The sequence below is a fragment of the Salmo salar genome, chromosome 15 (assembly GCF_965601325.2).
Source record: "Salmo salar chromosome 15, fSalSal1, whole genome shotgun sequence".
Lineage (NCBI taxonomy): Eukaryota > Metazoa > Chordata > Actinopteri > Salmoniformes > Salmonidae > Salmo > Salmo salar.
Window position 1 is genome coordinate 40,543,723 of NC_138305.1, and position 12,988 is coordinate 40,556,710.

The 12,988-nt window shown below is 42.3% G+C and overlaps 1 protein-coding gene across 16 annotated transcripts in view; it reads right to left on the minus strand.

Annotated features, from left to right (window-relative positions):
• The window catches only part of LOC106571353 (receptor-type tyrosine-protein phosphatase kappa), a 176,451-nt gene that overhangs the window by 20,567 nt on the left and 142,896 nt on the right, over positions 1 to 12,988 (minus strand). For 9 of the 16 annotated variants that reach the window (XM_082961728.1, XM_082961730.1, XM_014144338.3 and 6 more), the window contains exons 13-15: positions 11,430 to 11,703; positions 11,167 to 11,203; positions 3,181 to 3,316 (exon numbers count right to left, since the gene is read on the minus strand). In XM_082961728.1, coding sequence (XP_082817854.1) covers positions 3,181 to 3,316; positions 11,167 to 11,203; positions 11,430 to 11,703 — 447 coding nt within the window. Of the gene's footprint in view, positions 1 to 1,762; positions 1,799 to 3,180; positions 3,317 to 11,166; positions 11,204 to 11,429; positions 11,704 to 12,988 lie in introns of all 16 variants that reach the window. The other 7 variants (XM_082961727.1, XM_082961729.1, XM_014144327.3 and 4 more) reach the window with 1 other exon arrangement.

A 12,988-nucleotide genomic window follows, 5' to 3' on the forward strand; every position in this document is an offset into this window, starting at 1 on the left:
GGTTTGAATCTGCCAGACTTATTGTAGAATACTTAACTATAATTCAAAAGCCACTCCTTTAGATTTGATCCAGAAGAGCATCGACGAAAAGTAACTTTCTTACAATATCAGAGAAAGGGAAACTTAGTTATTATTACTCAACCCACACATCTGTCACTCATGACCAGAGAGAAAAGACTCACTTTATAACCTGACCTTTTCCTTTTATCTTCACAAAGGAAGCCTGTACCAGCTCCACTAAATCAACAATACCCAGTGAAGAAAATGGAGGAAAAAAGCGTGAGGGAAGGGAAGGGGGGGGGAGAATGGAGCTAAGGAATGACCTGTGGCAGCATGAGCTTTCTCTGAAGTTGAAAGGTTATGGATCGGGGTATGGAAGGGGGATGGCAGGGGAAATTAGGAGGGAGACGGCTGTAAATGAGCAGTGGTCGTTAGGAATGATTCCTTAATTGGCAGAACATCTACAGAGACACAGAGGCTGCTCTGCCAATTAAGATTCATTTGAAAGCCTCACTCATCAGTAGTCACAGGCACCACTTGACTGTCCAACACTGTGAACAGAACCATAACGTTACCGATATCTCTATCAGGAACAGGTGTATAAGCACCTCTCATTCATCAGTCTCATTCAAATTCACTTCTCCTGAACCCCACAGATGATAGGCACTAATGTCATTCAAGTTCATTGGGATGTGTTTGTTTCACCGGGATCATTAGGTACTGTGTAGATCACTTTTGTGTAAATCTAACCTGAAAACACATTGGTTGAAAAAGCTTTCATCAATGACCCATGCATTGTATGTGGGTGTCAGAATCTTTGTTAAATATGTGAGACAACAAAGACGTATATTCTTACTTACAGTACATGGTAATAGTTCTTTTGGGCTATTTAAAACTGTCATTCTGTGATATGGCCACACGATGGTGCCATGTGTCATACAAAGAGAGAAAAGGTGAGCAGAATAAGGGCTCCTCTCCGCACATCTTTCCTGCTAAACCTGATCAGCATGTAGAGATGTACTCCGACTGAGGATAAGTTATTTATTTTTTCCCTTTAAAACAATCTCAATTTCTTTCCAAAGTATTCATCACAGGTGCTGGAGACAGTTCAGTTTGCCAGCGTTCATTATAAAACCTTATCAATAGGAGATTCCCAAAGTAATTACAGCATGACACAATTTGCTCTCTCAAGGCCCCAAACACCCTGATCTCTACAACCTGCCTCCTCTGCATGACCCCAACTGAGTGTGTGTGTGTGTGTGTGTGTGTGTGTGTGTGTGTGGACATGTTTAACTATACTTGTGGGGACCAGAAGTACTTACAAGAATAGTAAAAAAATTAAAAATGTAACCAACTGGGGACATGTTGCCGGACCCCACAAGGAAAAAGGCTATTTCTAAGGGGTTTAGGGTTATAATTAGTATTAGGGTTGGGGGTTATAGGTTAGGTTTAGGGTAAAGTTGAGAGAAAGAGAGAGAGAGAAAGAGAGAGAGAAAGAGAGCGAGATAGAAAGATAGAAAGAGAGAGAGAGAGAAAGAGAGAGAGAGAGAGAAAGAGAGAGTGAGAAAGAGAGAGAAAGAGAGAGAGAAAGAGAGAGAGAGAGAGAGAGAGAGAAAGAGAGAGTGAGAGAGAGAGAGAGAAAGAGAGAGTGAGAGAGAGAGAGAGAAAGAGAGAGAGAGAGAGAAAAAGTGTGTGTGTGTGTGTGTGTGTGTGTGTGTGTGTGTGTGTGTGTGTGTGTGTGTGTGTGTGTGTGTGTACACACCTGACTGACCAATTCTTCGTAGTAAAGCCTCCATGACTAAAAAGAAAAGTAGCATTTAGACAACAACAGAGGTTTCGGATTATATATTAGCCCATAACCTTCCAAAATACAGTCCATTCCCCCATAACTTGTCCAAGTGGGAAAATGTTAATGAATACTAACAGAAAAGTATAGTAGAGTAAAAGTATGCTGAGCTTTGACTTAATGAATTCCACTAACCGTTAATAATGGATAGCACAGGAATTAATATAGGCTCAATCCACTCTCTACATCAGTGGGTATCTATTAGGAATAGCTGGGGGCTGTTAGTTTGACAATTATTGACTTTGATGCATTTAGATGGTCAACACAGTCACATCCTACAAAATAAAGGCCAGGAAAGATACTGTAATTACCAAGCAGTAAACAAAATTCTGAATGAGTCTTGAATGAAGCAGCTCCAAGCATTACTGAGTGGGATGAGAAGGTAAGCGAGTGACAAAATGAATAAAACTTGAGGCTAGCACAAACTCAGCACAGCTCAATATCGTTGTTACAGTATGTATCCTGAATGCAACCCTCAACAAAAAGCTGCACACTTTTTGTGTGGAAAAACAACATAAAAGCAGAAATCTTAATAAGCTGCAGTGAAAAACCACAGTAAAACACATCGGAATACCTATTAAATTAAGACACCTCAAAGACTTCAAAGAAATGTTCCACTTCTCAGCAAAGAAAAGTCTATTAGTATTGTTCACCACTGGTATGCACTTGTGTGAGTTCAAATCACCTCCAAAACTCAGCAAAGCCAAATAATCCTGGCTATGTTACACAGCTTTTCAGACCAGCTACTTCAGATATAAAGATGAAATTCTCTGAACACTTTAAGAAAACCTGGGGAAACCTGTATGCTCCAAAGTTCACTGTGCTACTCTGAGAGATAAGCCTTATGGGTCCTCCTCATCTAAGTCATGTCCAGTACTCTGCCTGCCTCCCCTTGAAACTCAATCCAACTCTCTACCAAACTATGTTATGACCAACTCTGGTAACGCTGACTGTGTAAGGCTGTTTTAAGACTGTGTAAGGCTGTCATAACATGGTCTTGACACTGCATAAACAATAACATACAATACTGTAGTCTCTCCTCCCACCCCCCGCTCACCCTCCCTCCTCTCACCCTCTCTCCTCTCCTCCCTCCCTCTCTCCTCTCCTTGCTCCTCTCCTCCCTCTCACCCCCCTTTCCTCCCTCCTCTCTCTTCTGTCACCCCCCCTCTCACCCCCTCATTGTGTAGGCTGTCTGATAGTCCAGCCCAGCCTCCGCTGAGAGTCATGGTTATGCTGATGGCATGGGATGGAGTAGAGCGTTCTCATGGTGTAGGTATGCTATGCTAGCATAGAGCCAGTAACACAGTGTCTACTATTTACGATGCTCCACTCACCTCTTCTTGACCAGAAGGATGGCCACCAGCACCAGTAGGATGAAAACCAGCACCCCAGCACTGATGCCAGCAATCTTCACTACCCTGTCTGTCTGCTTGGCTGGGTCCGGGATCACCTCTGGTTCCTCTGTAGCTCCTAGGTGACCGGTTAGAAACAAAGGTCAATTAATAGGGCGTACGTTTGTTGTAGTTTTGACCGTAAAATACAACACTTGCAAGGGCATAGTGGAGAAGTGAGTCTCTTCCAGCAGAACTATACCTCCTTTGATCATAATGTTTGACCATAATGATTACTTCACTTGACCAGATGGTGGTCCACTCGACAGGGATTGGTTTTCCCATCACACATGATATATACACTTCACCATTTCGTGAGGATATCTTCCAGATTGAGCCATACCACAACATAAAAAGACATAATGACCAATAGCCTACTCATATTTAAATACATTAATATTTCCATTACCGTATACTATCTTTGTGCACTGGTTCTACACACACTAATGTCCTGATTAAATTGGGTTCTCTTCTAAATGCCTTTAGAATTTCATTTCTAATTATGTTTCATACCCCCATGGTCCCACAAGATATTAAAAGCATAAATTCACTATCTGTGGTCTTCTAATATTTTTTAAAACTTCAAAGCCATTAACTACAGTAAAGCATTGGGTTTGGATACTCATTAGAAAACAAAGAAAATAATATGATATCCTAGTACACAACATGTTATTTGCTAAACTGTTTACAAATAGGGGCATACGTAAATACTGTCAAAGGTGAACCAATACAAAACTACGTACCAATCATAAAAGTGAAAAAAATCGAAATATCTCTACATTGATCATGTTGCCTCTGATGTATTGTATTATTTTGCTTTTGAGACATACAAACGCCATAATCCTCTTTCTAATGCAAAACACATAAAAACCAAGTAAAGCATAATCCTTCCTTTTACGGTCTCCTAGGACTTAGTGAAATGCACTTCCTACAGTAGACTGAGACCATTGCACAATTTCTAAAATGTACGTCATTTCTTGATGCAAGTCCTTTATCTCCTGACCCCTGCACTCCAACCTGCAGGGCAAATATGATGTCAAAGGATAATTATATCCCTATACAACGCTGAACCTAGTACTTCATTCATACAATAATGTAGTCCTTTTCTATCAACAGCTGAATGAGAACCAACAGCAGTGAAAGGAATGGAAGATATGACGACTCCCATCTCATCCATCCTCAGATCAAACAGAAGTTCTTTACGGAGACTGATACAATGGGATGCTTGGCACAGACTTTTATGCCTGGGAAAAGCCCATCTTCAGCCAGACCTCAAGCCATTATTCCTCAGGGTCAATTCAATGGCCTAGTTTCTATCAAGGGAGAAAACAACAACAAACTGGCATCTGTGTCACTAGAGGGACCACTATTCTGTATTTCACTAACTCACCACCCTGGGGCAAGAACAGTCTTCCCCCAGACCACCTAAGACAGACTACCACACTACCCCCCACAGAACAGGTTGCGATAACATTTACAAATAGAGCAAACTAACTATTTCAGTTGGAAAGACTGTGCAGGAGTGTTTGGTGGTCCTATACTGTAGCTATCTTTATTCCTGAAACTAATCTGCTTTGCTCGTAAAACATCATCTTTAATCGGCGTGACCCCTAACATATTGTGGATGGACAAAACCACTTTAGAGAGCATGTCTAACATTCACTAAAACACATCTAGGAACAGAAAGTTGGATGTACGTAGCAGGAAGGAGGTAGTCTCTGGGGCTTAAACCCAGATCTCTTTCAGTGTATGGGGGGGCTATAGAAGCGAGGGGGCCAGGTCCTTTGGGACTGTCTGTTGTGCTTGACAGTGAGCCCCCCCAGCTCCCGTGTGCCTCTCCAAATCTCTCCCTCTCGCTATCAGGTTGGAAGGAAATGGATGTCTACAGAACATGTGTCCCAAAGGAGCAGGACAAACTGTCCTTGTCTCTCACGTTGTCGCCCACTGGCCACGCCGCTGGCTTCAACACTTAAACACCTACAGCTACTATCCCTTCTCTCTGTTTGACAGCTCTTTCACCCTCACTTTAGCCATGCTATTGTAGTGGGAAAATGACGGTACAGAAACCATTTTCTGGTATTTAAGTCAGCTTCAAAAACATTCTGGAAAATATCAGCGAAATTAACTGAACAGACTAGATTGTTTGGATCGGCTCAGAGTATGCCTGAACTTGACCCCATGGTGATAATAACCAAATAACCAAGTCATTGCTATGATAGAGCTACAGTGGGGAGAACAAGTATTTGATACACTGCTGATTTTGCAGGTTTTCCTACTTACAAAGCATCTAGAGGTCTGTAATCTTTATCATAGGCACACTTCAACTGTGAGAGACGGAATCTAAAACAAAAATCCTGAAAATCACATTGTATGATTTTTAAGTAATTAATTAGCATTTTATTGCATGACATAAGTATTTGATACATCCGAAAAGCAGAACTTAATATTTGGTACAGAAACCTTTGTTTGCAATTACAGAGATCATACGTTTCCTGTAGTTCTTGACCAGGTTTGCACACACTGCAGCAGGGATTTTAGCCCACTCCTCCATACAGACCTTCTCCAGATCCTTCAGGTTTCGGGGCTGTCGCTGGGCAATACGGACTTTCAGCTCCCTCCAAAGATTTTCTATTGGGTTCAGGTCTGGAGCCCGACTAGGCCACTCCAGGACCTTGAGATACTTCTTACGGAGCCACTCCTTAGTTGCACTGGCTGTGTGTTTCGGGTCGTTGTCATGCTGGAAGACCCAGCCATGATCCATCTTCAATGCTCTTACTGAGGGAAGGAGGTTGTTGGCCAAGATCTCGCGATACATGGCCCCATCCATCCTCCCCTCAATACGGTGCAGTCGTCCTGTCCCCTTTGCAGAAAAGCATCCCCAAAGAATGATGTTTCCACCTCCATGCTTCACGGTTGGGATGGTGTTCTTGGGGTTGTACTCATCCTTCTTCTTCCTCCAAACACGGCAAGTGGAATTTAGACCAAAAAGCTCTATTTTTGTCTCATCAGACCACATGACCTTCTCCCATTCCTCCTCTGGATCATCCAGATGGTCATTGGCAAACTTCAGACGGGCCTGGACATGCGCTGGCTTTAGCAGGGGGACCTTGCGTGCGCTGCAGGATTTTAATACATGACGGCGTAGTGTGTTACTAATGGTTTTCTTTGAGACTGTGGTCCCAGCTCTCTTTAGGTCATGGACCAGGTCCTGCCGTGTAGTTCTGGGCTGATCCCTCACCTTCCTCATGATCACTGATGCCCCACGAGGTGAGATCTTGCATGGAGCCCCAGACCGAGGGTGATTGACCGTCATCTTGAACATCTTCCATTTTCTAATAATTGCGCCAACAGTTGTTGCCTTCTCACCAAGCTGCTTGCCTATTGTCCTGAAGCCCATCCCAACCTTGTGCAGGTCTACAATTTTATCCCTGATGTCCTTACACAGTTCTCTGGTCTTGGCCATTGTGGAGAGGTTGGAGTCTATTTGATTGGGTGTGTGGACAGGTGTCTTTTATACAGGTAACGAGTTCAAACAGGTGCAGTTAATACAGGTAATGAGTGGAGAACAGGAGGGCTTCTTAAAGAAAAACTAACAGGTCTGTGAGAGCCGGAATTCTTACTGGTTGGTAGGTGATCAAATACTTATGTCATGCAATAAAATGCAAATTAATTACTTAAAAATCATACAATGTTCTTTTCTGGATTTTTGTTTTAGATTCCGTCTCTCACAGTTGAAGTGTACCTATGATAAAAATGACAGACCTCTCTCTACATGCTTTGTAAGTAGGAAAACCTGCAAAATCGGCGGTGTATCAAATACTTGTTCTCCCCACTGTATGTGTTTTCTGTCAATGGTTGCTTACCACTGCAGCAATATTATGGGACAAAGAGAAGATGAAAGAAGAGCCTTTGCCTCAGTCACAGAAATATGTCACCTTTTTTTCCTTTTTCTTTTTTAGATTGTAAAACAGCAGTTTTAAATAATCTCAAAGGCAAATAACACACATCAATCCACTCAATGCTTTACATGCAACACCCAGACTATGCCATCAAGAGTACTATAACAAATGTAATATTGAGCGCAACAAGAAAAACAATAGCCTTGATAGCAGAGCAGGTTTCACAATAGATGTTGACACCAGTTAAAAGGTTATTAATCAGTTCTGCAGCCCGGTGTCAAATGTTTTAAGGTATTGCTTGAGACATAATCCCCATCTCGCCTCAAGAATACTTATGTTTCTGTCAGAGTTAATGAGATATATTCATGAAAAAATAACAGAGGAAAATCAAATGGAATTGGATTACAACCATTTTGAAGATAAAACTCACTGCTTAAAATGAAAATCTATTTTCATTCCTAATGGTAGGCTACACGGCGGAGCGCTTATCAAATTCTGTCTGGATTGGTTTGACAACCTCCGGGCCAATGCGCTCCGGAGACATTTGTACAGGGAAAACAATTCATGACAAACAATACAACCAAAAAAACAACAACACTTTCATATCCAATTAAGTTAGGGCAATTAAGGTGGTTTTCAATTCAGAGAATGAGAGCACATCTGGCATATAATGTATCAAGGATGGAAAGCGTGAGTGACTGGGTGAGACGGGCACAAGTGGGCAAAGACTACATATACTGTACTCCAAGGGGATACTGCATGGACACACACTGGGCTACTTGAATTTCTGAGCACGACACAGTTCTGGGAAAAGGGTCGATTATTGTTAGGACTAAATAACATTGTTGAGAGAGGATGGAAAAATAGTGCGATATGTTTCATCATGGCTTTGACAGAGATAACGCATTGGCCACATCAACACGCTCTTACAGTATGAAGTGACTTAACTGTGGATGATTTTTATTAGTGTCACAATTATGTGTGCCCTTGTTGTCAGTGTCACATCAATTAGGGATTCGGCGGTTTCATGACAGGGAGAAGGAGAATATCAAACATAGCTAACTCCGGTAATAATACCGAAATAGGCCTATATGAGAGAACAGTATGTATGACCAACAGTACTGTCTCTCCGATCTTTGAAAGGCACAACAAATCCAACCCCTGGTGTGTTAATGCACAGCCAGCTGTTTAGGCGTTATGAATACAAAACTTTCCATGTCTGATAATCTAATAGCATATGTGGGCAGATTTCTAAGCTTGGCCGTTCAAAAAATCTTAACTGATTATTAAGCAGAAACATTAAATGCATAAATATGAGTCTAATTGATAAGCATAGAAATAATTCCATCTACAGTTGAAGTCGGAAGTTTACATACACCTTACCCAAATACATTTAAACTCAGTTTTTCACAATTCCTGACATTTAATCCTAGTAAAAATTCACTGTCTTAGGTCAGTTAGGATCACCACTTTATTTTAAGAATGTGAAATGTCAGAATAATAGTAGAGAGTGTGATTTATTTCAGCTTTTACTTCTTTCATCACATTCCCAGTGGGTCAGAAGTTTACATACACTCAATTAGTATTTGGTAGCATTGCCTTTCAATTGTTTAACTTGGGTCAAACGTTTCGGGTAGCCTTCCACAATATGTTCGGTGAATTTTGGCCCATTCCTCTTGACAGAGCTGGTGTAACTGAGTCAGGTTTGTAGGCCTCCTTGCTCGCACACGCTTTTTCTTTTGCCCACAAATTTTCTATAGGATGAGGTCAGGGCTTTGTGATGGCCACTCCAACACCTTGACTTTGATGTCCTTAAGCCATTTTGCCACAACTTTGGAAGTATGCTTGAGGTCATTGTCCATTTGGAAGACCAACTTGCAACCAAGCTTTAACTTCCTGACTGATGTCTTGAGATGTTGCTTCAATATATCCACATCATTTCCCTCCTCATGAAGCCATCTATTTTGTGAAGAGCACCAGTCCCTCCTGCAGCAAAGCACCCCCACAACATGATGCTGCTACCCCCGTCCTTCACGGTAGGGATGGTGTTCTTTGGCTTGCAAACCTCCTACCTTTTTCCTCCAAACATAACGATGGTCATTATGGCAAAACAGTTCTAGTTTTGTTTCATCAGACCAGAGGACATTTCTCCAAAAAATATGATCTTTGTCCCCATGTGCAGTTGCAAACCGTAGTCTGGCTTTTCTATGGCGGTTTTGGAGCAGTGGCTTCTTCCTCGCTGAGGGGCTTTTCAGGTTATGTCAATATAGGTCTCGTTTTACTGTGGATATAGATAATTGTGTACCTGTGTCCTTCAGCATCTTCACAAAGTCCTTTGCTGTTGTTCTGGAATTGATTTGCATTTTTCGCACCAAAGTACATTCAACTCTACGAGACAGAACGCGTCTCCTTCCTGAGCGGTATGACGGCTGCATGGTCCCATGGTGTTTATACTTGCGTACTATTGTTTGTACAGATGAACGTGGTACCTTCAGGCGTTTGGAAATTGCTCCCAAGGATGAACCAGACTTGTGGAGGTCTACAATTTATTTTGAGGCTTGGCTGATTTCTTTTGATTTTCCCATGATGTCAAGCAAAGAGGCACTGAGTTTGAAGGTAGACCTTGAAATGCATCCACAGGTACAGCTCCAATTGACTCAAATGATGTCAATTAGCCAATCAGAAGCTTCTAAAGCCATGACATCATTTTCTGGAATTTTCCAAGCTGTTTAAAGGCACAGTCAACTTAGTGTATGTAAACTTCTGATCCACTGGAATTGTGATACAGTGAATTATAAGTGAAATAATCTGTCTGTAAACAATTGTTGGAAAAATTACTTGTGTCATGCACAAAGTGGATGTTCTAACCGACTTGCCAAAACTATAGTTTGTTAACAAGAAATGTGTGGAGTGGTTGAAAAACAAGTTTTAATGACTCCAACCTAAGTGTATGTAAACTTCCGACTTCAACTGTATCTGTGATGTAGTGGATGGAAGCATGTCATTCCTAGCAAGCATAGCCTAGCATAGCATTTTTTAAACATGATGCAGCTAAGCTGATTTCTTCAGGCATAGTGTTATTGATGGGTGACTATATAGTTAATACATGGTACAGTCACATCTGGCATATTAGCATTAGCAGTCACCTTAGGCTGACATCCGAGATCATGAGATGTTTTGCCATTAGCAATATCTTCATATAGCTCTCCACTGAAAAACAGTAGGGTTTTGCTAGTTTCATACCTCGTAGTTTTCATACCTTCTATTAGAAATAAAGTTGTTGCTGGAGTAGGGTGGAACTGTCCTGATGACTTGATGGGACTATTGTACTATTTAGCCTAGCCAACTAATATTTGAATGAGATACTGAAGCTGAACTTACTGGCCATTTAATTAATTGTAGTAAGAGACATGGCCATAAGCACTTGAAATACTTGGCTAGTTACTCCAATGCACTTCGGAAAATGCATGTTCAGCATAAATGTTGTCCATAATCTATAATGCAGGTAATTTCAATAGTGCAAAGCCAGAGGACAGAGTCCATAAATCGCCAACCCATTTCCCTTCGATTTACGCCACAGATGAGCTGGCACTGTAGGAATTATATCAACTTAATGACCACTCCCTCTTAATCACTAAAAACCAACAGCATGGCTTTATGATAAAAACCAGCTCTCTCTCTCCCTCTGTCTGTCTGTGTGTTAAATCAGAAGGACTGGCCCTGCTAGCCCCCTGTTCTCACAGACACAAGCTGTTCACCAGAGCAAGGTGCTTTACAAGCGCACATATCACAAATAAATAAGCTTTCCTTAATTCCAGCTCAATCCAGATTCTCGCTGCACGACAATTCTCTTGGAAGATAGTGACACACGCATTATCACGTAACAGTTCTTTATCTGAGCAAGAGAGTGGGCATTTATTGGCTACTGGGAAAAGTGATTGAAATCCAACTGTAATGTACAGTTAATTAAATGATACTGGGCAAGAAGAACTTCTTTTGTTGTACAAATAAGCAAAAAGAAAAGTCTTACCTTTTGTTGCAAGTCTCAGACATTGTGTTTTTGATTCCTGTGAAACAAAATAAAATAAAATACAAATCAGTGCAACATGAGAAACAGGAACAAACTAGATAAAAGGTAAACTAATGAACAATAGTAGGGTATCAAAGGGGGGTGGGAAAACAATGCTCCTCAATGTACAATTCAGTTTTAAAGACACATATTTAAAACCCCAATAACCCAATGAGGGAACATTAGAGGGTCCTATTGGCTGACAGAGTGTGGTGTATATTCACCTTCTCCACACTGCTGACGGCCTGGAAGTAGATATTATAGTTCTTCCTGGGGGCGAGCGGAGGGTTCCAGAAGCCATGGTACGTCTTGTTGTCGCCCACCGTGAACGGAGAGGGTTCGGGAAGGTTCCCTGGAGGCAGTTCTGCCGCAAAGTAATAAGGCGAGCCACCACTGGAGGCACTGTGGAAGGGGACTGGGACCTGGTAGCAGTCCACGGAGCTGGCCTCCCTGCGTGTGCGATGTGGGTTCAGCTCCTCCACCACGATCTGATAAGCGCTGCGGAGAGGGACAAAACATCACAAGCAATCAGTCCCCACAAAACAACACAAGCAAACAAAGCCAGCTAGCCAAACAAAAGGCAGGCTAATCTTAAAGCAATCTCTCACTTCACGGAGCACAGAGAGGGCATGCCAAATGAGCTTAACTCTTGGAATGAGCCCTGGATTGGCAGTGTTGTACGCTACAGGCCCTGATATTTCTACCAGAGCCCCTTTATCTGCACATGGCCTTTAACTAATAACAATCCATTCTCTCAGACTGGGAGGCTATAGAGAAACCCCCCTGAATGGGAGTTGATGAACCTCCAGTGAGAGTAACAGGTCAGGTCTCTCATTTGTATTTCAGGGTCACCCTGCTGTGCTTCATCTCTCCCCCTGAGGGTCTTTGTTAATGTGGCGAGACACGCAAAAACCACAGTGCCAGGGCAACTTATTAACACAGTGCAGGGCAAGGAGAAGCCCCTTCACACACTCATGGAGCTGTAAACATGGCAGACCTACCTTCCTTTCACATCCACAGCTCAGAGCCCCCTCCTAAACTTCACTACTCTTTGTTCCACTCAGAGAGCACGACCCCTCCTCCCACCCTTGGTAATAACTGCCCAGGGGCGTATCTCTGTCCCCCCGACCGCCCTTCCCTCACCATTAGCGCCCAAGTGCCCTGACAGCCATCTCCACATCCCTGACCTTCCATAGCTCCTGTTTTAGCTCAAAGCGCCGCAGATCTAAAATACAAGTGACACTCCATAATGCCGGTCGCAGATGGACACAAAATTCGCTTCCACCAAAATAGGGTGAGTGCTCGGGCTCTTTCCTCTATCCTGTACTGCTTGTCAATGACAAAATGTTACAAATTACCTGGGCAAATGGCCTGAGGCTCGCTATAACTCAATCTCTCATACACACCTTAACCAACCCTCTCTAAATTACCACTACACAGACCTGCTGCGTGATTAGCCAATCGGCTTCCATCTGAGCTTGGCCGGTTTTATGGAGCACTGCTAAAACGGGTCAAATGAAACGATCCCTTTGATAACACACATCTTTGTTTTGTTGATGCTCCTAAATCCTTCAAGCTGGTAAAAACATGACATAATCCTAGTCGTAGTATGTTTCCTCGTACTTTGCAAACACCACCCTCCATTGCATATTTGATATCTGACTATCCAATTAGTCTTTATGGTATTTGTAACATTATACTGTACACAAAATATGTATTCCAGAAAAAAAACACCCCAAAACATTTGCTCAAAATTAGAAGTGGGTGTGACATATTAGCTACA